Below are 27255 nucleotides of genomic sequence, written 5' to 3' on the forward strand. Positions count from 1 at the left end.
GGTATCATAATGATGGTTAACGATAACACTGCAGATGTTGGTGGACCAAATTTCCCAACATCCTAAACGTACAGGATTCTTAATAATGTGCATGAGAATGTATATCATTGGTGTATGTTACATTATGACAAAGTAATCTTGGTTGCAAAAAAAGACTCAAGTCCACCACGTTTAACATTCCCACACTATTTTATACTATTTGTGAGATTGCGAGTAAAATATGTAGGAAATCGTGGATCAGTGGGTGAATGAGTAGATGAATTTGACTCAAGATGGGATGGGTGAACTAAGTGGTATGACTTTCAATGTTATTTACTTAAGTGACATTTGCTGGGTATTTAAAGTAAATTACCATGAATTTGAAGATTTAAGTCAAAATAACCGATTTAGAAAATAAAAAACTTCAAGCCAATTTTGGTCTTGCATTTAAAATTCACTGTTGTCTTGAGTAACCCTGTGTATATGACTTGGTGTTTGACTGGGTGAGAGTAACAGTTTGGCAGAATGTGAAAGGGTGCATGACTGGATGAATGTGACTAAATGAAGGCTAGTAAGGGTGACAGCCACACACGCAGTTAACAAGCTCGTTAAATGGGTGACTTTAAAAAGTAATATACAGAGGTCACAGAAATTGTGCATCTTTATTAGTTTACCCCTGCTCTCCTCATGTCTTTGGTCCATGACCTCTTCTCTTGAGACTAATGTTTATACAAGTTTTGTTTACGGTCAGAAGAAAGTGTTGACTTTTCGCTATGCCTTCTTTATGCTATTTGTTTTCAAAGCCATACATTGCAATGAAATAAAAAAAATTAGAACAAAATGATAGGGTTAGAAAAGCAGACACGTTGTATTTTAGCCTAGAATTTGCAGTAGCCTTCTGATTACCTTACAATTGCTGGTTTAGAGAAAAATCCACTTTATATGAAAACAAACAAAAAAAAGTTTAAAAAATCCAACACATTTTAAATTAAAATAACTATTGTTAGTGAATTTGGTTTATATTGATAGGCTAGAACAGTCCACCCTCCGTGATGCTTAGCACAGATGTAGGATGCAGAGAAGCAAAAATGTACAACATTCAGAGTATATACGTACTGTATATCCACTTTCAATTTCTAGCTATTCAATACATAATTTCCACTCTAGGGGGCGCTGATCCTCCGTAGAGTTAGAGTCACTTGTCCTACCATCGCGCATACAGTATTATTTTTCCAGACCTGTTTCCATCACTGGACGAACATCATGTCCCAGAATGCCTCACGCCACATGCGCCGGATACGGCGTCACCGAAGAGCCGAATTGAAGGGTGAGGCTGTGGGTTATGGCTATTGCACCTTCTTCTAACAATGCAATAATAATAATAATAATATTACATGCCCACCGTGGGAATACGTCCCAGCTCGGAGTTTGTTATTCGACCCTAGAGACCGCGGCGGAATAAGATGTCATTGGGTGTAGTCTGCCTTCACCTGCACCTGTTTACACGCTGAGCTATGGAGAGGTGTCAGACATCAATAACCAGGGATTGGAAACATTCTATCATTAGAACGGCTGCCTCTACCCAACCACCAGCTGTTACATACCCACATATCAGATGCCCAGCTGTTACCCACATTTATTTAACCCCTTAAGGACACATGACATCTGTGACATGTCATGATTCCCTTTTATTCCAGAAGTTTGGTCCTTAAAGAAAGAAATCCTACAGAGAGGGATCAAGAAGCCTGGACAGACTTATTATTTATACTTAGTGTTGACATATGTACTATGTGTCCCCACCTGGACACACACATTGTTATTATTAGCATTTATAGAGCTGGTCATGATAATAGGCAACACTTGAAATATGGGCACTATAATAATAATATATACGTGTAGTATGCTGAAGCAGAGATGACATGGGCACTGTAACAATAATAATTATATACGTGTAATATGCTGCAGCAGAGATGACATGGGCACTGTAACAATAATAATTATATACGTGTAATATGCTGAAGCAGTGGTAAGTGTGCCAGAGCAGGAACCATTGTACAGTGCTGCAGCGCTATTAGTTGGTGATTTATAAATAGTAGTAACGACCTTGATTTATTAATGGGTTTCTCTACTATGGAATGCTACATACTACAGCTTAGCATCTTTCTTTGCTTGCCTACCACTATGAAGCAGTGATGTCCACAAAAAACATTGCATCTAAGTATAGCGTGCTGAATTTTGTTTCATGCTCTTACTATATTCTGTGCTAACTGTTCTTTTTTTAGATGCTGTCAGCACGTTGATACAGAGTCAGTGATAAAGCCATGGATAACCGCTTTGCAACAGCTTTGGTGATCGGCACCGTGTTGTCTCTTCTGTCTGTGATCTATCTCTCAACAGCAGTGGGGACAGTGTCATGGTATCACTACATTACACCGACGGTCCTTTTAAACTTAAGTGAGGGTGCAGCTACTGAGTTCAGTAGTGATGGTGAAAAAATAGATGAGAAAACATATACTGATGCTCTGTTTCACTGCAATGGCAGTCTTGGCCTTTGGCAAATATGCATCAATACCCAGCACACTTCAGACCAGCAATATGGTAAGTACCATCAACTGCACCTTTCTTATCAGAGTTTGACCATACATGTCTATTGAGTAATTTACTGTTTTTGAATATTATCTTTAATGTGAGTGGTGAAATGCACTGACAGATAATCAGTTTTTCCTAAACTTGCAAATTGAGGTATTGGATGGGGATTCATAACCATTTAAAAATAGATTTATTTTCATGCATGTTATTAATCAATGATACACTATTTGCCCTCCATGCATTATGGAAATTTTGCCGCCAATCTGCAGCTTTCAAAAAAGACCAGGAAAACGATCAAATGTCTGTCAGTTCTGACAATTTCCATTGCTTATAGTGGTGCCCATGGCCAGATCCAATAAAAAACCTTCACAGGAAGGGTCTTAGTGATATGTAGTTTGGCATTTAGATATAGTTTTATTCTTTAATAGCCATGAAGGCTATTACTATTACTTAAAGGAACACTATAGTCACCTAAATTACTTTAACTAAGTAAAGCAGTTTTAGTGTATAGATCATTCCCCTGCAATTTCACTGCTCAATTCACTGTCATTTAGGAGTTAAATCACTTTGTTTCTGTTTATGCAGCTGTAGCCACACCTCCCCTGGCTATGATTGACAGAGCCTGCATGAAAAAAAAAAAACTGGTTTCACTTTCAAACAGATGTAATTTACCTTAAATAATTGTATCTCAATCTCTAAATTGAACTTTAATCACATACAGGAGGCTCTTGCGGGGTCTAGCAAGCTATTAACATAGCAGGGGATAAGAAAATCTTAATTAAACAGAACTTGCAATAAAGAAAGCCTAAATAGGGCTCTCTTTACAGGAAGTGTTTATGGAAGGCTGTGCAAGTCACATGCAGGGAGGTGTGACTAGGGTTCATAAACAAAGGGATTTAACTCCTAAATGGCAGAAGATTGAGCAGTGAGGCTGTATGGGCATGTTCTATACACCAAAACGGCTTCATTAAGCTAAAGTTGTTCAGGTGACTATAGAAACTGTATCAACTGACCTGTGGCTTTTCATGCATGTTAGTGCCTGCTTTACAGGTTCTCTAATGGATACTTTTGTCACAGCTTGTGCAGTGTAATTAGCATCTGGAAGAAGTGCACAATCAGGACAGGACCTTCAAAGTCTGGGACATTATTTGGTGAAGGATGGGGAAAAGGTTACGCTGTAATGATCAATATGTAAGAAAATGGTCTGGACTAGGTTTTTTTATACATGAAAGATCTTTAAATAAAAGTAGAAAAAAAAGTAACAGTGTCTTCATGAACTGTTTTGTTCCCTCAAAGCTGAAAACTACCTGCCTACTGCAGTATTTCATTGGGGTATGTATATGAAATAAAATCTAACTGTAAACTAAAAACATGCAATCACATACACTTTACCCCTTCCCCATATGGATATTCATGCGTGCGGAGTCTAGTGTACCTTTAAAAGATAGCCATCGAAGTTCCTAGTCTCTTGAGTTTCATTCAAATCATGACAAAAACGTAATTGTAATGTAACATAACTTGGGGAAAAAACAGGTTGCCATTGAAACCTAACGCTGGTGAAGTTACTGCTTTATATGGAACAAACTGTAAACAAACACACTATAAACCAAAGTGAGCACCAGTCATAAATAATAATGAAAGAGAAAACAAGTATAAAAAATAATTTACCCTTTAAACCCAATGTAGATTATGAGAGATCTCTCAATATCTTTAGAATAAACATATAAAATAAACATCTCTTCCAAAAAGATAAAACACAAGACAAGAGGGCCACAAATAGTGTAATAAGTTACAGGACCGTATAGGATTTTGGGGTATATTGCACTTGCAAACTGTTTTTTTTTTTTTTTTCTTCATTTACCTTTAAAGAAAACACACATTCATGCATGCATGTTTTCTTTTGGGGTATATCTACTAATTGTTTAAAATATAATTTTAATGGAGTGTTCCTTTAATAGGCTAACAGGGTTGAACTGCAGGTTTCTGATGGTTTGTTTTGCTTGTTTATCATGCATCGTTGTCTACTTTTCTAACCTCACCACAAGCTTTAACCTGTGTGGATGTACTTAATCTGTCACATGTACTTAATATTGTATTATTCCCTATTTCATACTATTAACATGTCACATCTTTGCTACCCTTACTTTCCCATTTAAAACTGACAATACCTTGTATACCAAAACCTGCTTAATAAAAATGTACCGCTACTTAAATTTTTTTGTGTATTCTGCAAACTGCACTACTATTTCATTTATTGTACATTTATCTCTGCATTACAGAAGGATCTAAGTCACACTGTATTGTTCTGTCATTTTCTGATCAATTTTTGGAGAAATACAAAGAACCAGGAAACCACAACACTGATATCGACATAGTGCGAACGTGTGAGTAACTATGAGTGGGTTTACTACTACATAGCTTGGATGAAAACAAGTTAAGTGACTTTTTATACAGAATAGACAAATGCGTTTCAGCTGGCTTAAACAAATCACATTCCTTTTTACTGTACCCCCAAAAAATCAGTCTAGCCGGGATTTACCTGTGGAGTCTTATTTAATAAAGACCACCAATACATTGAATACATCGTGTCACAAAGCTACATAATGTATTCATTGTAAAATTAAAAGAAATATCACTCACCATACTTGCGTTCCTCTGCTGCCATTTCCTCTGGTCCTCCCACAGTCTGTCTGCTCCTTTATTTCATGTGCCTCTTGTGTGACGCCAACATGTTGTTATGCCATTCCTGGCTATACTTTCTAGCCAGTGCTATCAGCGTCCACTAGGGAGTTTCGATAGCTACCACAGCGCTTTTTTAATGTGCTCCCTTGTCACTCAAATCGCCAGCATAGAGTCTATCTCAAAGATTTGGCTAAGAAGTGTGAGAAAACGATTTCTTAAAAAAGGTGTTTCTCTGAATCTGTACATTTTCTAGCTAATCTGCTAGCACAATGTAAAATCTTTTTCTCTTTAAAAGTTATATAAGGTTATAAGTTCTGGGGGGAAGGTTACTCTTTAAAAGGGAATTTGATATGTTCAAACCAGGTGAAACGCAATTGTGCACAAGTCTAACACAACATAGTTTGATAGAGGCCCCCAAATTACCTAATTTCCTACTTAAAAGCATGTCTTTTGGTTTCATAAAATAAGATATGCAACAGATAATAGAATAAATACTACAAACATTAACTTTATGGCATATCTTTTTATCGATTCGTCTACAGGTAGGCTAACTTATTAAGAATACCATCACATAATTCAAAGAAAAAGTTACAGACTGCACATTTTGGCTAGTACTTTTAGTTCTATTTTATTTGTTGTATGAAGTATTAAGACAGAATAATTTATTTTCTCTCAGACCTGTGGCGCTGTCAGTTTTTGCTTCCATTGGTGGCACTTGGACTTATATTTTTTGGTGCCATTGTTGGATTTGCTGGCTGTGTGTGTCGAAGTCTGTACCCAGCCCTTGGCACAGGGACTCTTCACTTACTGGCTGGTGAGTATATACGAGTTCAGCTTAGCTCCTTCATGTTTCTATTTCTTCATATATGTGATGCTGCCTATTATTTTGTTCTCTGTGCCCATTACTTTACTGCTTTCTTGGTGTATTGCAATTTTTTGTTTTTCTTCACATGACCTGAACTGTTATTGTGTTTTCTCTCTCTCACATCCCTGGTCCCCTGTCACATCCTTTTTCCTGCAGGTGTGTGCACACTGGGCTCGGTTCTTTGTTTCTCCCAAGGGGTTCGGATGCTGCAGGAAAAAATGCCCCTTCCATCAGGGATACGGGGAGAGTACGGCTGGTCTTTCTGTTTGGCTTGTGTCTCCTCACCCCTGCAGATCATGGCTGGAGCACTTTTCTTGTGGGCATCTCGAGCTAGCCGTCGAGAATACTCTTTAATGAAAGCTTACCGTGTGGCATGAGTGGAAAGATACATGGAATCTTGGTAGTGGGAGACTTGCAAACATTTTGCTGTATATGTGGGTTTTGAAATACACATAGGTGGCAGATATTTTGGCATGTCAGCGATATTTATATGTTTTGAATACAGCAGAAACTTCCTAAGGTACAGAAGCTATTTATTAATGATTTAGATCAGTGCTGTCCAACGTCTTTGTTGTAGAGTTTGGATTTCTTTTGGTTTACATTTACTCATTACAAATATTCACTGTTTTCAAGGCCCTGCCCTGGTCTGATTTCCTTAACTTCAGTGGTGGCTGGTGACATTTTAAATTGGAGGGGCGCCAGACTAACTAGACATATGCATTTGACTCTGCTTCTACTTTTTTTTTTTTTCTTCAATTATGCTAGATATTTTTTTATTTTTTTTGTGTTTATATATATATCTATCACAAATACACTGAATCAGATGGGCCTGCTTTAATGGCAGGCACCGCTGTCATTATCTGGCTGGGATGCTGAGATCAGGGAACGCAAGGTTCGAGGGGTAGCTTATTAACACTAAAGTAAGGCAGGCTTCACTTTAAACATTGGGTGCCTGCCTTACTTTGGTGTACAGGAGAAAGCCAGGAAGAGAGGAAGCTGGGGAGTGTGGAGATTAAAAAAATAAGCTGAAGGAGAAGCCTACTGCCATTCTGTTCCCAAGGCAATAAGCTGCTAGCACTAGAGGGAGGAAGCCAAGTACCTTAAATGATCCTTTTCCTCAACTACATCAGACGTGGTGCAAACAGCCAATGAGAGCACTGTAGGCTGGCCTATTTCGTGGGTTGGATTATTTGCTGCCATAAGGTGCTCAATTTATCAGCACCTGTCAAGCAGCCAATGACTATAAAGCAGACCACTCATCATTTTTAGAGAGACAGACAAAAAAAAAAACTAGTAAGTTTTTTTTGTTGTTGTTTTTTTTTTTAAACAATCCCTAGCAACAACATAGGACGATAATAAGGGAAACTGCAGTACCAATAATTGAAAGGTCATAACAAATTTTTTTTTCCCCCAAACAGACGCATATTAAAAGTGTAAGTTTACACAAAAACACAGACAGAAAAAAATAATTCTATATGCTATTATTAAATTTATTATATTTTTATTGCAAGAGAAACTGGTGGGGCGCTGCCCCAGGTGCCCCTATGGACACGTCTCCATTGACTCATTCCTTTGTTAGCTTTATTTCAGTCTTGTTCCTCTCAAAAATCCTACTTGCCTGGATGCCTCCAGAGCCCCATATCTCACTCATAAACCTTATTTTCCCCTCACATTTATGCCTCTTCACAATCTCCATTTCCTTCAATCCAGAACTCCCTTCCCTCCAATCTCTATTGTCTGCTCTTTTTCTTTTTCCATTTTCATCCGCTCCCTCTCTTCCAAAATTTTCTTACTCTGTTTTTTCCTTCTTATCTGTTATTTTTCATATTATGTTACTTTATTGCCCCGCTCCATTAGTTTTCGGGTCATCCTGATACTGTGCCATAGGACATCTCTGTCACATGTATATCAGTATTTCAAGCTTTCATTTTGATTTCCCATTTACTAGTCTCCCCCTGCGCTTCTATTTTTCCTTCCACGATATGCAGTTTCTCACTATCGCCTGTCAACTATATGCAAGATTGTTTTAGAGAGATTTCATTAAATTGCTTTGGTGAGCTGGAAGCTGAAAGTTCAATTTCCCAGAACCTGGAGACTTCATGCCTTTGTTAACTTTCCAGATTTTAGAAATGGTTCATGTAGTGTGTCATACAGTCTCTTAGGTCGAGATAAAAAAATAGTTGCTTTGATTAATATATAGTAAAAGGGAAAAAAAGCTATAAAGTTTCAAATAGGTTAATGAGCATAAACATGAGAGAGATGTAGTATTTGGGAATAACCATAATTTAATTTCCCATCTCCCTCTTCCTTATCACACCATTTTGCGCTTTCAACATCGAAGACTTTTTTTTCTAGACATTGTGTGCAGCCATTTGAACTATTTACTTTTATATTAGTTGCCCATACCTGGCTATATATTCTGTGGGATTCACTGCTTTGATATTAACTGAAAAGTTTGAGTTATTTAAATGAATACTCAAAGCACCATGTCTTCTACAGTAATGCCTTTGTACCCCTTAGTGTAAATAGTCAAACCATTTGCTAATGGTTTGACAACTTGCATGGGGTGGGCTGGGAGCTAAGCTCAAATCAGCTGATGCTCTCAGCCAATGAGCAGAACCTGCAAAGCAGGGAGTAGCTCAGAAAGCTTCTGGCAGTAGGAGGTTGCCAGAGTACATTTTACCATAACCACTACATTGCATTGTGGTGCTTATATTGCTTGGTGTGTTCCTTTAATTTTGGAAATTTACATTTTAGGTGTAGACGTGAATATATGGTATTCTTTTTATCCTGGGAAAAATGCAGAATAGGGGTGTTGTATTAAATACTTTTCAAATGGTGCTGCAAGTTCAACAGCATAGCTCTGGTCAGCAGCTAACTGAATGTGACTTACTCTGAGGAAGAAAGGCTTTGTGAAGGTGGAAAGTGTGGAACATCATATCCTTACTGCCCATTTACAAGCATTGTCTCTGCATTTACTGAAGATGCCAGTACTTAGCCAGCACCAAAATATTCCGTAACAAGTTTAATGTTTTATACAGTAAAGGTGACTGCTGGCTATTGCTAGCTGGACAGCACTGATCTAGATTGACATATAGGTGTGTGTACATTGTATTAAAAAATAGGAACTTAGAACTGGTATTTAGATCTAGTATTGAAAAGTCTGCTGCCTATTTTTTAGAAATGAATACTCCAAAAATTTACCCACTCCCTTGCTCATTAAATTTTGTCTCCCATTTTATTACATTTGTGTGTGTACGTATGTAATGAGTGCATGGTATACAATGAGAAGTCTGTTTTTTTCCCAAAAGTTATTTTGCATATATACATTTATACAGATAGAATTAGTATACACCTAATGTGAAAGCACTAAATAACTTTATAAGTGAGAAAGTGTTTGCATATTAGGTGTATATTGGTAAATAAGTTTACTCATTGAAAATGAAAGTATATAGGAGTGTTTTTTTTTTTTTTTTTAATTCCTGTTATCATGGAATCTTTTATAAGTAGAAATTTCCTAAGGTTTAAATATATATTCAAGATCTGTTTGTCACTTAATAAAGGTCTGACAAAATCAATCTCTCTGTGCGTCACAATCTCTACCCGTATATGTTGAGTACTTTTTAGGAAAACACATTTGCATATTAAATGGTTTTAATAAAAATTGTAAGAAAATAATTTACAAAACTATACATTAGAGAAGCAAATTGCAGCTCTCTCCAGGTGGTGTTCGGCTGTAGTCCTCATAATTATATGCAAGATTGTTTGAGAGGTTTCAATAAATTGCTTTGATGAGCTGTTAACTGAAAGTCCACTTTCTCAGATCCTGGAGACTTCATGCCTTTGTTTACTTGCAAGATTTTAGAAATGGTTCATGTAGTGTGTCATACAGTCTCTTAGCCTGAGATTTAAAAAAAATAAAAAAAAAATGATTTGGTTAATATATAGAAAAAGAAAAAAATCTATAAAGTTGCAAATAAGTTAGAGCATAAACATGAGAAAGTAACAATAGAAACTCACTTTTTGTGGCCCAAGTCCTGGACAAAGGGAGAGGTCTTCTCGGGATGAGTTTGCAATATCGGCTAATGTCTGAGGGCAAAATTAGTTTTTAGTTTTTTCGTGACATTATTGTGAAGAGAGTAGAATTGTTACCAATTGTTACTGGTCAGCACATACATACATGTGCCCCTCCTTTTGAGGAGTGCAGAATATTTAGTATGCTGGAGTTCTATAGCTGTTGAGCTTCGTGATACACTGAAAGTTACAAGGTTCTACACTTGCTGTAAATAGGCTAGTAAAATAAATCTTGTTCTAAATCACCTTGTTACATAATTATGTCAGGTCATTAGGGTGGCTCTGTCACCTCAAACTTACCCTTCTCCTAATTATTTCTCTTCTGGTGTCAGAATATATTATTTTTCTTTATTTCTGATATATTCATCTTTAGGGACTACTTTTGTATTTTTTCTACACTTTACATCTAGACAAAGGAAGTGGAGCTTGCCTTAAGCTCCACCTTTTTGTCACAATTCTTAAGCGTAGGAAAAATACACAAGACGAAAGTAGTCCATACTTTGTTTTATGTTTTAAAGAGAAATAGAAAAGAACAGATTCTGACAGAGGAAGAGAAGAGGAAACAATAGGGGAAAGTTAGAGCCACTTTAACTAAAAACTTCACAGACTATTCCTTGCACATGGCTATACCACCTAAAACTAAAATAATACAAAAATAGTTCTACTTTTGTGTGGGATGTATGTACACCTACTGTGACATGCCATGTTCCTGGCAGAACTGTTAGATTTCAGAAACAATCTCTGGAAATGCAAATTAATTATACATTTTCAATGAGACGTGTTTTTCTTCTAAATTAAAATAACAAGTGTGATGTCTCTACAACTAGCTTGTTTAAATGTGCAAAAATACATTCTAAAGCCTTAGTGTCCATCTTGTGTCACAAAAACTCTTTAACCCCTTAAGGACACATGACATGTGTGACATGTCATGATTCCCTTTTATTCCAGAAGTTTGGTCCTTAAGGGGTTAAAAAGGGACAATGTGACAATAACCATGCAAGACTGTGCTGCCTGTTGAGTTAATGCATTATGTCCTGAATAGTTCCAACCCCTGTGTGTCTACTATAGGGTACATCTTGCAATTTCCAAAGCAATTGAGAATACCCCCCAATATTCTGTGTGATATCCAGTAAAATGTATTTTTTAAAAAGGGGGAGGGGAGAGAACAGAAGCCCTCATAGAATAGCATGTTAAAAAGATTGAGAATTTATTACATAAAACCAATAATTTGACTCTCACAGTCAAATAAAAAGTTACCAGCATAACACTAACTGTTTCCAACTAGTTCAGATAGGCTGTATCTTCGTCACTGTATGTCTCAATTATGCAACTTGGAGTTTAACAGTGAGACAACAGTAACCGAAACATGTGGAGTCTCTTAATGAATTTAAAAGTGAACTGTGTGATCAGCTAAATCACCAGGAACCTCCTCCATATATCAATTTTTTTTTTATTTATAAAAAATAAAAGCATCTGAGAGATGATGTTATTATACAAATATACACAGGGCTAGTACAAGCAGCTCTCTGTTCTGGTAACTTCATTTATTGAAATATAACATGGACTACAGGTGATTCATTTAGACTTGAAAAGAAGACTTCGCCTCTGATAGAGAAAAGGGTTTCAATACACTGAGCTATTACATTTGACTTCTTTTGTAATGATATGGCAGCAAACAAGTTAAAGTCAATATCGTCTGTTTGATTTTGCTTTTATCAATGTGAAAGCCTTTTACGTGTGTTTTTGTTTCCTGTATGCATACGTGTCAAGTAATTTGTATTGTTTTCACAGAATATTAATTGATTTAAAAAAACAAAACAAAAAAAAAAACCCGAACACACAATGAAAATGATGACGGCATACATATTGTCAGAGTCAATCACTCTGGCCCAGTTCTTTATTCTGTGTGTGTGGGGGAAACAAGTTTAAGGCCGTAGGCCTGTATTTGTGGGAGGAGTTAAGCGTTCCTATATAAACGCTACTCCCCCCTTCCTACCTTGCCGTACGCACGCTGTTCACCTGGCCTGCTCGCTTCCTTCTTGTCAACAGAACTTCCGGTTCCTCAAACAGCACTTCCGGTCCCGACATTCCTTGCTGCTTTCCCGCTAGCCCTCGTTCGCACGGACGCTCGAAACTGCAAACTAACTAACGCAGGTAATCGGCGAGAATAACAACTTTCAGCTATTCTCACCGTTCGGCACCTTTCGATTTACGTTCACTCAAAACCACTGAGCTGATCTTTTACACAGCATCAAAAATACAAAGTGGGTGTACACGTGACTTAGGGCAATACTTTCTGTCAGGCCACTGCAGCCTGTCCATTTATATATCTGCAGCCTTTGCAGATCAGTGTGAAGCTCTGCACTAACACTGCATGCAATAAGCCTTGCTGTACTGCTCAGTCGGTGGAGAGCTACAGATACAAAGTTACTGTATTGTTTAGATCATCAATATCTAATAAGGGTAAGAATACCGTGGGTTGCTCACTAAACTGAGCTGCTGGCAGACTAAACTAACAGAGTTGAAATAGAGATCGATTTCTGCTAAACTGCAAATCTGTTCCTGCTCTGCAAATTAGGTCTAATATTAGCAAGTCGATTGGTTGTATATACAACTTGTATAGTGAATAGACCCTGCCAGAAAAACAATTTTCTTGTACTTGTCTATGTATTATCTTATACAACTGATCTAAAACCTATTACGTATAAATCTGTTAGTGACATAGTTACTGTCCTTAGTCTCATTTTGTACGCTCAGGACCTTTGGTTATAATTCTATATGTAATATCACGGAATTCACAATAGATATTCCCTACTATCTTCTACTTGTATAACCAGCTGCGTTGCTTTGCTACATATTCAGCATAGTTTGATTCCGTTTAGAGGCCACTTAGATTGTAGGGTTGTCCTTTTTTTTTTTTTTTTTTTTTTAACTGCACCTTGATTTCAGGTTCAAGACAGCATTCTATTGCCAGTCGATTACCGGCTCGTTTTGTCTCCAGGTTTCAATCAGGTACAGGTACTTTTCGTTTATTTGGTTAATCTACCACCTTATCAAGGTCACGCCTTAACACGCTGGGGTATTGGGATACGGGGGCTTGATTTCCCGCCTTGCCTCGTCAGGCCACGGCTCTACTCGATAACTCGTCATACGTTTCATTAAACTCGCTGTCTATGGACAATCACCCTGTTCCATACAGCCTCGCTCTTTTCACCACCCTCTCCCCGTCTGTTACTATCACGTTTTTCTTGGCACAATGCCTTTCCGGTTATATAGTTACCATACTGAGTTTCTTCCGTACCTTCTGGGGTTATGGTTACTACGCTATCATCCACATTTCTGACATCTACACTGAATTGTTCATACTTTTCTCTGTCTTCTATCACACGTCTACAGTTCCTCCTCGTCTTGTTTTCTTTTCTTTTCTCTCCCTGTAATTCGTACCTCACGGTTCAGGTCAACCTCGACTCGGTTGCTACATACTTTACATTCCACCCTCATCAAGCCCCCGTCTAGGGCTAGAGAACTGGCTGTTTAGGATTAGATTGCTGGCCTTAGTTGCACTACGGATCTGGTCCCGCGAGGCCAACTCCCCAATCTCAACGCTGAGATTTTGCCCTCGGCCCAAATCATAGTTAGAGTCTCGCATCAGCCCACCTATCGGGTTCATAGCTAGGGCCTCACCTGACACGGCCACACGTTTTTGGATCTTTTACTGTCACCGAGAGGCCAACACCCCGCCACCACGCTAGTGGCACGAGCCCCACGCCCAAATCATAGGTAGAGCCTCTCGCCAGCCGCTTGGCAACTAGCAGGGCCTCACCTGTCATGGGGTAGAGAGCTTTTCGCTTCGGCACTAGTTAGCCAGCCAGTTCTATGCTTATTCTACTGTTTAAGTTATTGATCAATGCTTTGTTTGTTGTGATGTTCTTTTTCAGTACGTCCCTAGAAGGAAATATGGGAGACGAACCATTCCTTCCTAGTACAACCACTGAACCGAACCTGGAAGATTCCGGGTCAGGGACCAGCTCGCAAGGAGAACTCTCTGCCGTAATAGGAAGTCTGAACGCCATTCTGACCACTCTTCAGTCCTTCAATGATAGACTATCCGCCTTAGAGACCACCAGCCCGGCTCATACTGGCACTCCACACACGCTTACTCCATCCACCCCGCAGAGGTGGCCCCCCGCATCACCTTTCACCCCTCCTCACGGTCTGGGTACTCACCCGCTTATTTGCAACAATTTTAACTCTGGCATATGTAGTTCTGCCAACTGTGGGTTACTTCACGTATGTGCCTTATGTCTCGGGGCTCATGGTAAGACCGTCTGCCCGTATATGTTGTATCAAAGATCATGAGGTCAGAGCTTTAAAGTTCTTTAGCTGTCAAGTCTGTCCTGCACTTGGTGGTAGTCGTTACACGGGTGCTACACTAGGGGGGGTCACTCTCAGAGTGCGCTCTAGATGTTCAAATCTCCTCAACTAATCTCGTATTATCTAATGTGGACCACCGGCATACTAATAAATACTGTCTCAGCATTGTTCTGTCTGCTCCACTTTCAGTCGCATCCTCTGCCTTAAATATCATTACCCAATTTCTCTCGATACCATATCACTAAGGATTGTAGCTATATTGCGGGCAGGTGTAACCACTTGGCCTAGCAGGACGGACATCTCCAACTCCTCCACGTTACCACTCATCCCTACAACTATTGGTTGAGGTTGCCGATTAAGTGACGCTCAGTCTTTCCACCTATTGCAAACACTGGCCTAGTCAAACTTACCGATAGGGGCAGCAACATTTATGGACAGAACCCTGGTCAAGCAGGCCAGTTGAAGGTTAGGCCGACTGCATAGCGGTCTGCAACATATTCTATACAATCGTTCATCCTCTTTGTCCTTTTGGGTTGATGGTTCACAGACCGTTTGACGGAGACAGTGTTAGAAGGTCCTTCGGCATGTCATTCCTGTTCAGGTAGGGGGAGTAATTTGAGCTCCGTATTGGGTTACGAGTTCATCCCGCCTGGTTCCGACCTACTCCCAAAATTGTACAGTAGAACCACTATCCTGGGTGGCGCATCCACATAACTATTAGGGATTACCGACCAAGAGTCACTTGGCCTTGTACCTCTCCCATCTGACAACACCCGATTCACCGGTTACTTTACACACTTCATAGTCCGCATTTCAACATCCTCATTCAGTCGCCCAGCTGTTGGGACTCGACAACAATTATCACCGATAGCGTTATTCAAGCGCACTTAAAAAATACGCACAACAGGAACATGACGTTCTTCCATGACTCAGTGGTGACACAACATTCACAGGCACACCGTTCAATTGTAGTCTATTCTACCATTTTTGCCACCTTTCATTTAGCCCTTCATACAACACTATCGCACTATACCAATCTGACCTACAATAACACCTTATGTCAAGCCTTTCAAACCACACCCCGTCTTCTTAAATACTCCATATAAATATCAAGGAATAAATAGTTGGTGCATCCGCAGATGAGAATTCCGGGCAGTATCAGACTCCCTAACAGCATCCGTAACACACAAACCTAGTTTCAAACATCTGGGCCTCAACCTTCCAAGGTTCCGGTCACCACACAACCAGGTCTTAAATCTAAGTGCCTGCAACCGTGCAAGGGTTCCGGAACCCTACAATTCCACGATCACAACTAATCAGACTGGCAAATCATGTCTCCTCAAGGAAGATTTAAGAAGGTACAAACACTACATCATGTCACGCCAACATTCAAACCAGGCAATCAAGACACTTGACATACTAATCATTCCCTAACCACTTCTAAATACGGTTCTACATTTATAGTCCCGGCATTAGAGTAGGTTGGGGCCACCGGCTCCTATTTAGCACGTCCTTTCAATAAGCACGGCATCCAGTAGCAGTATGCCGGTACACATATTAGAGTCACTAAAAGTCAGCTACATTATACAGGAACATTCCTAACGGTTAAGAAGTAAGGCAAACGGATTTCATGTGATAATTATAGTGCTATAAGTGTGTTTTCGAGCTTTTCCTTTTGCCCTCTTTTACAGGCCTACCCCCTACGTCGGTTCCGGCACACCACACCGACTTAATTCCAATCACAAGGTATTTCACTATACGATATTCGCCGACCACAAGTTTAAAGGCCTTAGCCCTGTATTTGTGGGAGGAGTTAAGCGTTCCTAAATAAACGCTACTCCCCCCTTCCTACCTTGCCGTACGCACGCTGTTCACCCCACCCACCTCTCCCTCTTATACAATTCATTTGGGGAGGCCCTCTTTTACAGGCCTACCCCCTACGTCGGTTCCGGCACACCACGCCGACTTAATTCCAATCACAAGGTATTTCACTATACGATATTAGCCGACCACAAGTTATATAAATAATACTAACCCCAAAGGTGGTAAACAAAGTTCCACTATCTGATTTGTTCACAGATTTCACAGTAGTGAGGCAGTCTGTCATCTAAAATAAGGAACAAATAGTTAAAACACTCATCTAGATAAATGAGTTGTCACTCTTAAAAAGCAAATGTTCAGGTGCAATACAGTACATGCAACTGGTTAAAACACAAAATAACAAACAAGTTTATTTTTCAATGGAGTGGAAAATGTTTAGCAGTTGAGGTGCACATAAGAATCACCATCTGCAGGGACACAATAACAGATGGAAGCCTGGGGTAAGCTGTCACAAGGGTCACATGTAGAAAATTCTCTATATTGCGCTCTAATTGGTAGCTGTCTTATGTCTACTGTCTCAAACATATCACTACTCATATCGCATACAGAACCACCAGGCCTATACAATCCGTGTCACTTGCATATTAAACTAATACAAAGCAGCATCACAAACATCCTATGGTGCGTATGATGTTTGTGATATTGCTTTGTAGAAGATTAATATGCAAATGACACACACAAGCCACATTTAGAAAATACAACAACCATAACACACACACACACATCCCCGAGTCAATTGTTTGGTACCTCATTTTTGGCTCAGGCTCCTAGATTTAAAGAAAGTTTGTCAAATTCGGAATAATGGTGTCAACAACTGATAAATATTGTCTGAGAAACAATGACCATTGTGGTTTGACCCCTTTTGCTTAAAGGGAGACTCCAGTGCCAGGAAAACAATACATTTCCTTGCACTGCAGGTCCCCTCTCCCTCCCACCCCCGGTTTCTGAAGGGGTGAAAACCCCTTCAGTCACTTACCTGAGACCCACTCCTCCCCTTCCTTACGTCAGCCAGTGGGCGAGAATGAAAATGCTTTTTAATGCTTTCCTATCGGGGATTGAGCGACGCTGGAGGTCCTCACACAGCGTGAAACCACAGCAGAAACCTGTGCTATAGACACGGAAGTGCCCTCTAGTGGCTGTCTAGTAGACAACCACTAGAGGTGGAGTTAACCCTGCAAGGTAATTATTGCAGTTTATAAAAAACTGCAATAATTACATTTGCAGGGTTAAGGGTAGTGGGAGTTGGCACCCAGACCACTCCAATGGGCAGAAGTGGTCTGGGTGCCTGGAGTGTCACTTTAATAGTGCACCCATTTAGCCCAATGTTCTAAAACACAATTGGAAGTCAATATTGTCCCAAATCACACTATGGAGGGCTAAATAGCTTTGTTTAAGGTAAGCACATACTAAAATGGGCATGCATTAGTTTTTTTGTTTTTTTTTTAAACCAGCAAGCAAACATTTTTAAATATACAAACCAAAATAAAGCAAGAATACTTTGAAAAGTATGTAATAAACATTTATAAACTTGGTCAGAATGCAATACTGGGCAAGACTCTTATCTAGGGGTTTTTCTTCTGCCCCACCGTCCCTCTTACTAATCCATCTCGGTTTCAGACCAGTTCACTAATGTCAAAAACAGGGCATCATTGTGCAGCAGGAGAGAGTAACCAGACACCGGAGCCTGCTCTATGTAATCACACTGATCAGACTCCCTCTCTTCTCCCCTTGTCAGGATGTTGCAAGGTGAAGAGTTCTTTCAACTGCACATGGGTAAATCTGTCAGGAATGCCCAATGTACTTTTCCAGCATTCCTAAGGATAGGACACTGTTTGGCTAGATCAGTGCCCCTCAAATGTGAATGGAAAGCATAAAAAAGAAGAAGCAGGTAAATAGTGTGGGGGAGGAAAAAAAAATCATTTACCTGCTTTTTTTTTTTTTTTTTAAACCTGCATAGTGAAGCAACTGCATTATTCAAAGCTAAATCTTTGTGGTTAGACAGTTGTCTCAAAGTGATGCATGTTCCTTGAATCACACTGTAAGCATTTCTTTTCCCCTGTTAACCTTTCTCGCTCACCCTAGATATGAAGTCCCTCTCTGTTTTCTCTTTCAGTACATCGGCTGGCTTCTGCTCATAGCATTTATATGTTTCCAAGTAGCGTGCTGCTTCCTCTGGACTGTAAAAGGAAGAGCCAAGTTCAAGAATTATTATATTCCCTAACACCTATGCAAATGTCTAATTTTGCTTTGAAAGATTTCTCTTCATATTCCCGTTAACAACATCTTCATATGCGAAGTTCTATGTCACGCTTATATTTCATTACACCCACCTCCAGCTCAGTATTAAAGTGCAGTCAGATAGAATACAGATCTTCGCCAACTCTTTTAATGAGAAATGGGGGTCTTTCTGAAAGAACAATGTGAGAAATAGTGATGAAAATAAACAAGTATGGTGTAACCTTTTCACTTCTGAAAGAAAGATTTTCTTCATGCTGATCAGACTCACCACATCCACCTGTACCATAAGCACACGAAGGGCAAAGCACTGTCCAAGAGATCGAAGGCGAGAATGTATGTATTCAGGGTTTAAATTGTGATATCTTAAGCTGTGAAAATCAAAATAAAAAGATTAAATGTGTGTACTACAAATGTTCATTGATTAGGTGAAAACTGAAAAAAAAGGAAATAAGAGAAATAGTGATATAAGGTACTTGCCTCAGGAATAGTGCACAACTTGAGTCTCCTAGCAGGTAATCTGGCACAATGTCTCCAAACTCCCAGGGTACATTTCGTAGATGTTTAAGGAGAGGGTTTCCTCTCTGAAACACAGTAAAGGAATTCCAACTTTATCACAAGAAAGGCTTGGTTAACACATGGTAACGAAGAAATGGCAGCTGGATCAGAAAATATTGAAAAAAAAATTCTTACCTAACTGGCTCCCCTAAGCTTAAAGGTGGTGGGCTATTTAGCAGAGTCTGTTTCAAGTCTACTTTACACTCCCAGGACTCAGATTGAACGCAGATGGGAAGGACAGCAAGGGGGCCCAAAGGCAGCATTAGATACAGGAACAAGGAACAACTTTCCAATCCTCTGACAGGCATTTGGGAAACAGTCAACCTCTCAAGAAAGAGGACTAACGTTTGGTGTCCGTAAATATTAACAGATGGGCGGTAGAGCAGTGCATATATTTATTTACCTAACCCAAAGTCTCATTCTAAATACAATGCTAATCCACATGCTAAATATACCAAATCTAAATGTAATACTTGGGAACTTACTATATTTTAATCACTACGTGTTTTTCACACAAAAAAATGAAAATGTCCGTCTTACTTTGTTTTTAGAGTGTGTCCGGTCTTTTCTTCATTTAACAAAAAGTGCAGATTTAAATAGAAACTGGCACTTTAATAAATGAACATGGTCACACACCCAGGTTGTTAATCAGACACTCTGTCCTGTTACTTCCTGGTTTGGTTAGCGTAGTGGAGCTAAACTCAAGAGGCAGCAATTGCCCAGAGCACTTGCCTTGCAAAGACTTCTCATTGATCTGCATTGGGAATCCTGTAATTGGACAGCCATGTACAAGTCTATACAGGGCTAGTAGGGGATAGGTTGCAAAGGCTTCAAACCTGCAACTCCATTTTTTTAAAATTATTGTAAATAAATACAGATTCTGTTTCTCTAGACATAATAAAATGTACAATTTGTCCAAAGAGAGTAATCAAATAGTTGAGCCAAACTTTTCAAAACATTAAATCAATTGGTTGTAAATACATTTTCAATGTACAGATCTATTTCAATATATATGTACAAATACCAGTAATTTTTTGGTGTGTACTACACTTCTGTGTCACCTAAACCAGGTATGCACCACATACTACACACAGTGGTACTTAGCTTTTGTATAATTGATGCAGCTTCCCAGGTGGTTTGCCCAATTAACCACCCTTCAACAGCAGTATGTATAGACAAAAATGTGGGATTCAGCTACGCATCTAAAAAGGAATAAATAAATAGCACATAGTGAAGTATGTCAGAATATAAATCAACTCTGCGCTGTAGATATACTCACAATTTCATTTCCTCTTGTAAGAGTATATCTACAGCGCAGAGTTGATTTATATTCAGACATACTTAACAATGTGCTATTTAATTTATTCCTTTTTAGATGCATAGCTGAATCCCACATTTTTGTCTATACATACTTCTTTAATATATATATATATATATATATATATATATATCAGTATTTAGAATGAAAGAGATATAGCAGAGCTTTAAATACCTTACTTATATGAAATGATTTAACCCTTGCATGCACTTTTATGGTAAGAATTCTATACACTGCACAAAAACAGCTTTTATATATTCTTTTCTTTTTTTTTTTCCATTTTACAAGTTAACACATTCCAAATATATTTCACAATAGTATTCATATACTGTATACTTTACATATATCATTATCAACATATTTTATTACAAAGTAGTTGTATATAATAATTAAAAACATCCAATCAGATGGACATTAAATTATATATTAGATAGGTGACTTTCCTTCCCCTTTTACTCATTGCTGGTGATAGGTTAGTTGACGCTCTTTTCCTTCCTAACCTTGATTTTCATATCCATATGCATAATTCAATGCATGCATGTATACCTACTAAATAGTGTTTTTTTTATTGGATTTGGGCAGTGGAGTGTTCTTTTAATATGATGAATACAAATGAACTACTTGTTTCATAAGCCCTTAAATCACAAACCAAAAAAGATGTAAACCACTGCTCAATATAAAATAAAAAAGTTTTATTGAATAATCCTAAAACTTTTTTTTCTTTAATCTTATTTATTCAGTAGAAATTTATCAAGTACCAAAAAAAAAAAAAGAAAAGAATAATCCTAAAACTCTTAAAAGTTTAACACAAAAAATAAAAAAAGTGATGCGGCTAAACCAGAACAAGAAAGCATACATAATTAATACAATTAACCTACCATATATATGGTGGTGGCAGGCTTATGCTATGTATGATCCCCATTATTTTTTGCCTAAGTCAGGTGCTTTTAAATAAAACTATTACATTTTCTGAAACTTGAAATTGCTGTTTAATGAATGAGCAAGTCCACTGGATCTTGAATGTGTGTGTGTGTGTATACAGTAATTGAATGCACTGAGTGATCTTGCTCAGATGTGCTTATTTATTAAGAAATCATTGTTTCAGTCCAACAAACTGGACTTTCTTTAGGATAGCAAACAGAAATCCTACATCTGATTTAAATATCCTGGGCAAACAAAACCAAAGTGAAAGAGAGGCTCTCAAGCCATGGTATGAAACCACACTCATCACCATAGAAACCACCACTGTGTACCATTAGGCGCATTCAGGCAATGTATATTTTTAATTTAATTTATTTATTACTGGCATTTATAAAGCACCATATTCTGCAGCGCTGTACAATTAGAGTAGAACGTGCAACATACAAAAAAAAACTAACAAAAAGTGCCAATGAAAAGTCAATATAATAAAATAAAATGTAACAAAGGCTGGTTGCTACAACCGATGATAAACATAGTTTCATAGTTTGTTGTACTGAATCATTGATTTCTTAAAGAAACACTATAGTGTCAGGAACACAAACATGTTTTCCTGACCCTATGGTGTTAAAACCACCATCTAGACCCCCTGATCCCCCTTGCCTCACTAAATAGAGTAAAATCTTACCTGTATTCAGGTCTGCAGTTGCTGCCTCTGCCACTGACCCGCCTGCTTACAGCTGACATTATCAGAACTGATTCTGTGATGCAATCACAATGCTTTGCAATTTGATTAACTGAGACTGTCGAGGAGGCAGATCAGGGGCAGAACCAGCACAAGGCAAACACAGTCCTGGCCAATCAGCATTTCCTCATAGAGATGCATCTCTATGAGGAAAGTGCAGCATCTGCGTGCAGATAGTGGAGACATTGTGCAGCACTGCTCCAGGAAGAACCTCTAGCAGCCTTTTGTGGAGTGGCCAGTGGAGGTATCCCTAGGCTGTAATATAAACACTGCATTTTCTCTGAAAAGACAGTGTTTACAGTAAAAAGGTAATGATTACTGAAGGTAATGATTCTACTCACCAGAACGAATACAATAAGCTGCAGTTGCTCTGGTGACTATAGTGTCCATTTACTTTTTTTTTTGTATTTTTGACGTGCAAAGAATGGTACATACATGTCTGAGGTACCCCAAAGGCATTCCTCAGGTTTTGTTTCACGGGTTACAATAGGGTAATGAGTAATACATGCACATTTTATAAATTGAGCAGGCTAGTAACATGGCTGGGTAAAGCTGGAGGTATATGTTAGCTGGTTAGTGTCGCTTATTGGTCGTCTGGGGTAGCATGAATAATACATAGTGAGTGTGGCATATGCTACACATCTAAACACGCTTAGGTCGTGGTATGCCTTGGAGCCTTCAGCGGGTGAGCGCCACTGCTTACCCGTCACTAGTTAAAATAAGCGCACATTACTGGCGTGCCGTACAACTGTAAGCTTGGTAATACGTGGAAATAGAGGAGGTAGTGTGGTACTTCGCTTGCGCCCTGTTATGTATAGGAGTTTGTCACTCCAGCATATGTAGTCTAAGGCCCTGCTGTGTCGTATGCTTTTTCACTGCGCATTCTGGGTCTAAGTAGGCTGCTCCTAGGCATGTATATCACCGCGGTCCAGAGCCGCAGCGAGGCAGCGATAGTAAAGTGTATATCACTGAAATAGTAAATTATATCAATAAAACTGTGCAGAAAACAATGTGATATGGCAGCGATAAACCAATAATATGTAAACAGTGTTATAAACAACTTGCTGAAACAGTGATGAAGTAGGTTAATCTACACTTAAATCTGAATAGTTCTGGTCCTTCCAGACAGCTCAGCTGCAATGGCTGCTCACCACTGGAGCTGTGAGGACTCGATGAGCTTGTGTCAGTGTCTCTTTTAACCAATGCCTTTTGATGGGAGAATGTCGGTGCCCGCTAGTGGTCCGCGGGAGGCCGCTGATACACATGGTCTCGTGAGGGTATCCTTCTTGCCCCAGGCTGGTGGGTAGGCCTGCATCTTTTGACCACAAACTCGGCGCTTAATAAAGACCGAGTTTTCTCCCCATGTGGGGGTAACGGGGGATCTGATGGCATGCTTCTTCTTGCGGCGTTTGAGCCTCCGCTGGTGTGGGTGATGCTTTCGGGAGTTTACCAGTCTGGCCTTAAGCCCAGGAGGGCGGCTGTCCCTGGCTCTGTGCAGCCTGGTTGTCTCGTGTGTTGTTGCTCGGTGGTCAGCCGGTCAGACGTGCTGTGCTCCGGTGTGCTGCTGGGGCTTTGGGGTTGTCCGGCGTTCTCCTTGCCGCTTGTGTGGGTGTAGGAGCGTGCACCCTGGTTGGCGCGGTCTGCCTCTCGCCTAGTCACTTGTCGATGCTTGTGTGGACGGATGCCCGCCTGGAATACCTGCAGTGGGGCACCATAGTGGCGTCTGCGGGTCGTCGGTCGGATCCACCTGGCCACCGCCCGTGCCGCTTGAAGGTTGGGCATACCCCTGCTGCACTGCAGTTCATAGAAGGCTGAGCAGAGCCAGTCGAGGGCCTCTAGGGAGGGAGGCTGCGTATGGTTGCTCGTGGCTCCTCTCTGTGAGCTGCGACGGGCGGCCATCTTGGACGCGCTCCGTCTGACTCGTGGTTCTTTCAGTTTTGTGTACCTGCTCGATCGTTGTCGCTTGTCCGCTTGTCTTGCGGGGACCGGGATGACCCCCACCGGTCCAGAGAGGGGGGGGGGGGTTCGGAGGTCAGTTGTGGTTGCTGGGGTGTCCGGCGCCGGAGAGAGCGGCCGCCTCTCCCCGGCTCCAACTCTCGCAGGCCTCAGATCGCTTTTTGGGCTATATGCCCCGATCGGCTTCAGAAGGGCATCCCCCAATTCCTTGATGTGCCCCCAACGTGGGTAGCACACCTTGGGGGGTCGGTGGGCTATACAGCTGCCAATATTGTCGTTTGTTTTCCTTGCCCGTCGGGAGCTCCTTTTTCCCGCATGTCTGTTTGCCTCCGCGGTCAGACTCAGCCCCCCCATTTACTTTTTTTTTTAAAAAAACACGAAAGCATATGTAAGCAAGACCAGTGCATTCCCTTGTTATTTTTATGTTATTGGGCTGGAATTACACCAAGAACAATATTTGTTGAGCTCATTGCATATGCCTACCCAGAATCCCTTGCAGTAGTGAGAGCACTGTTAAAGTGATATTTATGTGGGAAAAGCAAGTCTTATGGCTTGCCTGGTGTGTGTATTTGTGTTTAGCAATGTATTTACTATCCACTTACTTCAGTTGGAAGGTATTTTCATCCATACTTTTTTCCCCACCACAACTCTTTTGGTATAGAAACATAAACATATATAATTTTTTTTTTTTTGCATAATACTGACTGCCATAATTACCTGTCGCGTACTGACTACAATACAGCTCCTTCCTCCTCCTGGACTTGTAGATGCAATAGCTTCTTGTCCTGTCGACAATGCCGTATTTTCTCTAGCAGCAACCTTGATTCCAGTGTTTTCTTGAATCTTGGGCTGTTGCTGGACAATGTAATCAGCGTAGGTTCCACATGTTGCCACTGGGGCTAAATGTTCTACTGATGTCGTCTGGAAAAGGGGGCGTACCTACAGGCAGAGCAAAAAGGAAAAGCTAAGAATGTTTGTAGAGAAAACAAAAAGTCAACACAAAGTAGAAATCTCACCTGGGATAATTCTGGCAACTGGGAAGGGATTATAAAATTCTTTGCTTTCTCCTCTGTGGATTTTTGATCTTCCATTTTTTACTGTAATACGAATTAAACAAAAAATGGGCCAATAATAGGTTAAGATCATGGGTTGCCTTTTGATGATAAACAAATATGGAAAATATGAAACCTAGTTTAGCTGATAGCCATTAGAGTTACATTTTTGGCAAAATGTATTCATAGTTTCTCAAAGTTACGTTGTCAGGCAGCAGCTATAGATTAAAACCACTATATTAACCCCTTAAGGACCAAACTTCTGGAATAAAAGGGAATCATGACATGTCACACATGTCATGTGTCCTTAAGGGGTTAAAGGAGCACTACAAAAACAAAAAGTGCTTAAGCTTGTGTGAAGTGTGTCCCCTTTTTTCATTTTACAAAAGTGCCAATTTGCATAGAAATTGGTCACTTTTATAACCTTATGCGGTTAAGTTACACCTCTCTGGCTGACAGACAGCTTGGAGGAGTATCTTCTGCTAGTTTAGCTCCTTAGCTAAACTCAAATGGCAGGCACTTGCCTAGAGCACCTGCCTTGTAAAGCTTCTCAATGATAAAACTGACTGTAAAGAGAATGTCTATGCCAGGAAAGAACGTGAGGGCTGCAGCTATTAGATTTTCAGGTAATGCAAACTATGTTTTCATAAGTCCCCAAAGAGTGCTTGAAAGGAACACCCCATAACCTCCGGGAATCTCTATGTAGTGGTTATGGTCCTGGTAGGACAGCCTTGGTGTCATCTCATGACAAGCAGTCAAATAGTTATCCTTACCAGTATGAGTGTATGCACCCAGATGGCATTGTATACTGGTGATACTCGAAAAATTTGAATATCGTGTAAAAGTTCATTTATTTCAGTAATGCAACGTAAAAGGGGAAACTAATATATGAGAGACACATTACATGTGTCTATCAAGATAGTTCAAGCCGTGATTTGTCATAAGTGCGATGAATATGGCTTACAGCTCATGAAAACCCCAAATCCACAAGCTCAGTAAATTAGAATATTGTGAAAAGGTGCAATATTCTAGGCTCACAGTGTCCCACTCTAATCAGCTAAGTAAGCCATAACACCTGCAAAGGGTTTCTGAGCCTTTAAATGGTCTCTCAGTCTGGTTCAGTAGGAATCACAATCATGGAGAAGACTGCTGACCTGACAGTTGTGCAGAAAACCATCATTGACAACCTCCATAAGGAGGGAAAGCCTCAAAAGGTAATTGCAAAGAAAGTTGGATGTTCCCAAAGTGCTGTATCAAAGCACATTAACCCCTTAAGGACACAACTTATGGAATAAAAGGGAATCATGACGGTATATATCCGTCATCTGTCCTTAAGGGGTAAAGTTATGTGGAATAAAAAGGTGCACAAGCAGCAGGGATGACCGCAGCCTGGAGAGGATTGTCAGGAAAAGGCCATTCAAAATATTGTAATTTTTCGAGTATCACTTGTAGTGGACTGAGCACTGCAGGTTGCCCTCTAAAAGGTATGTCTACACGGCCACAGAGTTAATATATAAATATAAAATATATAAAAATCACGGGCCAAACATCCCTTTTACAATATTAGAAAATAAATATACTGACGTGCAACACATATAATGCACTCTGCAAGTAAGGACAAATACATAATTTCTTAGTAGCTTTCTTTACCTGGGATAATGATGTACACACAGTTATAGGTAAACCTGTGATTTGTATTTCCACTTATATTTCTGCAAGCTATTCAATATTTAATATGAGCACTAAATGTGAAACGGAAATAAAGGCTAAAAAAAAATAAAGCAAAATTTCACATTTCTCTAATAATAATAAACCATAAATAATTACAATAGAATTATTACTTAAAGGGCTAATTGAATCCTTCTCACACAGGATAGACGGTGTTCTGTGCGGCCATTAGCAATATTACACACAGACCTTTAAATTGCCTTAAAACCAATATCTATAGAGCTGTCACTATCATCCTGGAAGGTCTCCCTGCTCGGTTTCTCGTCGCACTGCTTTGTCGTCACTTCCGGTTGCGCGCAGC

The 27255-nt window shown here is 39.7% G+C and overlaps 2 protein-coding genes across 3 annotated transcripts; one reads left to right on the plus strand and one right to left on the minus strand.

The window, feature by feature from the left end:
• Positions 1-1234: 1234 nt before the first annotated feature.
• On the plus strand, positions 1235-6859 carry CLDND1 (claudin domain containing 1). Its single transcript, XM_063434273.1, has 5 exons — positions 1235-1306; positions 2262-2577; positions 4848-4952; positions 5927-6064; positions 6272-6859. Exons 2-5 carry the CDS (start codon positions 2301-2303, stop codon positions 6490-6492), a joined length of 741 nt encoding a protein of 246 aa, XP_063290343.1. The 5' UTR covers positions 1235-1306; positions 2262-2300; the 3' UTR covers positions 6493-6859.
• A 2892-nt stretch (positions 6860-9751) lies between these two features.
• Positions 9752-27236, minus strand: ERCC1 (ERCC excision repair 1, endonuclease non-catalytic subunit). 2 transcript variants are annotated; one of them, XM_063435011.1, is made up of 10 exons: positions 27144-27236; positions 25191-25271; positions 24892-25113; positions 19160-19263; positions 18951-19050; positions 18775-18851; positions 18522-18621; positions 16599-16670; positions 10136-10204; positions 9752-10016 (listed from the first exon to the last, which is right to left on the minus strand). In XM_063435011.1, the coding sequence occupies exons 2-10, from the start codon at positions 25263-25265 to the stop codon at positions 9963-9965; spliced, it is 873 nt and encodes a 290-aa protein (XP_063291081.1). In that variant the 5' UTR covers positions 25266-25271; positions 27144-27236; the 3' UTR covers positions 9752-9962. The 2 variants fall into 2 exon arrangements, with proteins under 2 accessions (XP_063291081.1, XP_063291080.1); XM_063435010.1 differs by having other exon boundaries at positions 27068-27149.
• Positions 27237-27255: the final 19 nt, after the last annotated feature.

The sequence above is a fragment of the Pelobates fuscus genome, chromosome 10 (assembly GCF_036172605.1).
Source record: "Pelobates fuscus isolate aPelFus1 chromosome 10, aPelFus1.pri, whole genome shotgun sequence".
Classification (NCBI taxonomy): Eukaryota; Metazoa; Chordata; class Amphibia; order Anura; family Pelobatidae; genus Pelobates; species Pelobates fuscus.

Excerpts from the sequence above, each read along its gene's own strand:
- CLDND1 (XM_063434273.1), top strand. The coding sequence starts at position 2,301 with ATGGATAACCGCTTTGCAACAGCTTTGGTGATCGGCACCGTGTTGTCT. Across the intron at positions 2,578-4,847 it reads CACTTCAGACCAGCAATATG|AAGGATCTAAGTCACACTGT; the intron begins GTAAGTACCATC and ends TCTGCATTACAG. Across the intron at positions 6,065-6,271 it reads GACTCTTCACTTACTGGCTG|GTGTGTGCACACTGGGCTCG; the intron begins GTGAGTATATAC and ends TTTTTCCTGCAG.
- ERCC1 (XM_063435011.1), bottom strand. The coding sequence starts at position 25,265 with ATGGAAGATCAAAAATCCACAGAGGAGAAAGCAAAGAATTTTATAATC. Across the intron at positions 25,114-25,190 it reads AGTTGCCAGAATTATCCCAG|GTACGCCCCCTTTTCCAGAC; the intron begins GTGAGATTTCTA and ends CTCTGCCTGTAG. Across the intron at positions 18,852-18,950 it reads TTATGGTACAGGTGGATGTG|AAAGACCCCCATTTCTCATT; the intron begins GTGAGTCTGATC and ends TTGTTCTTTCAG.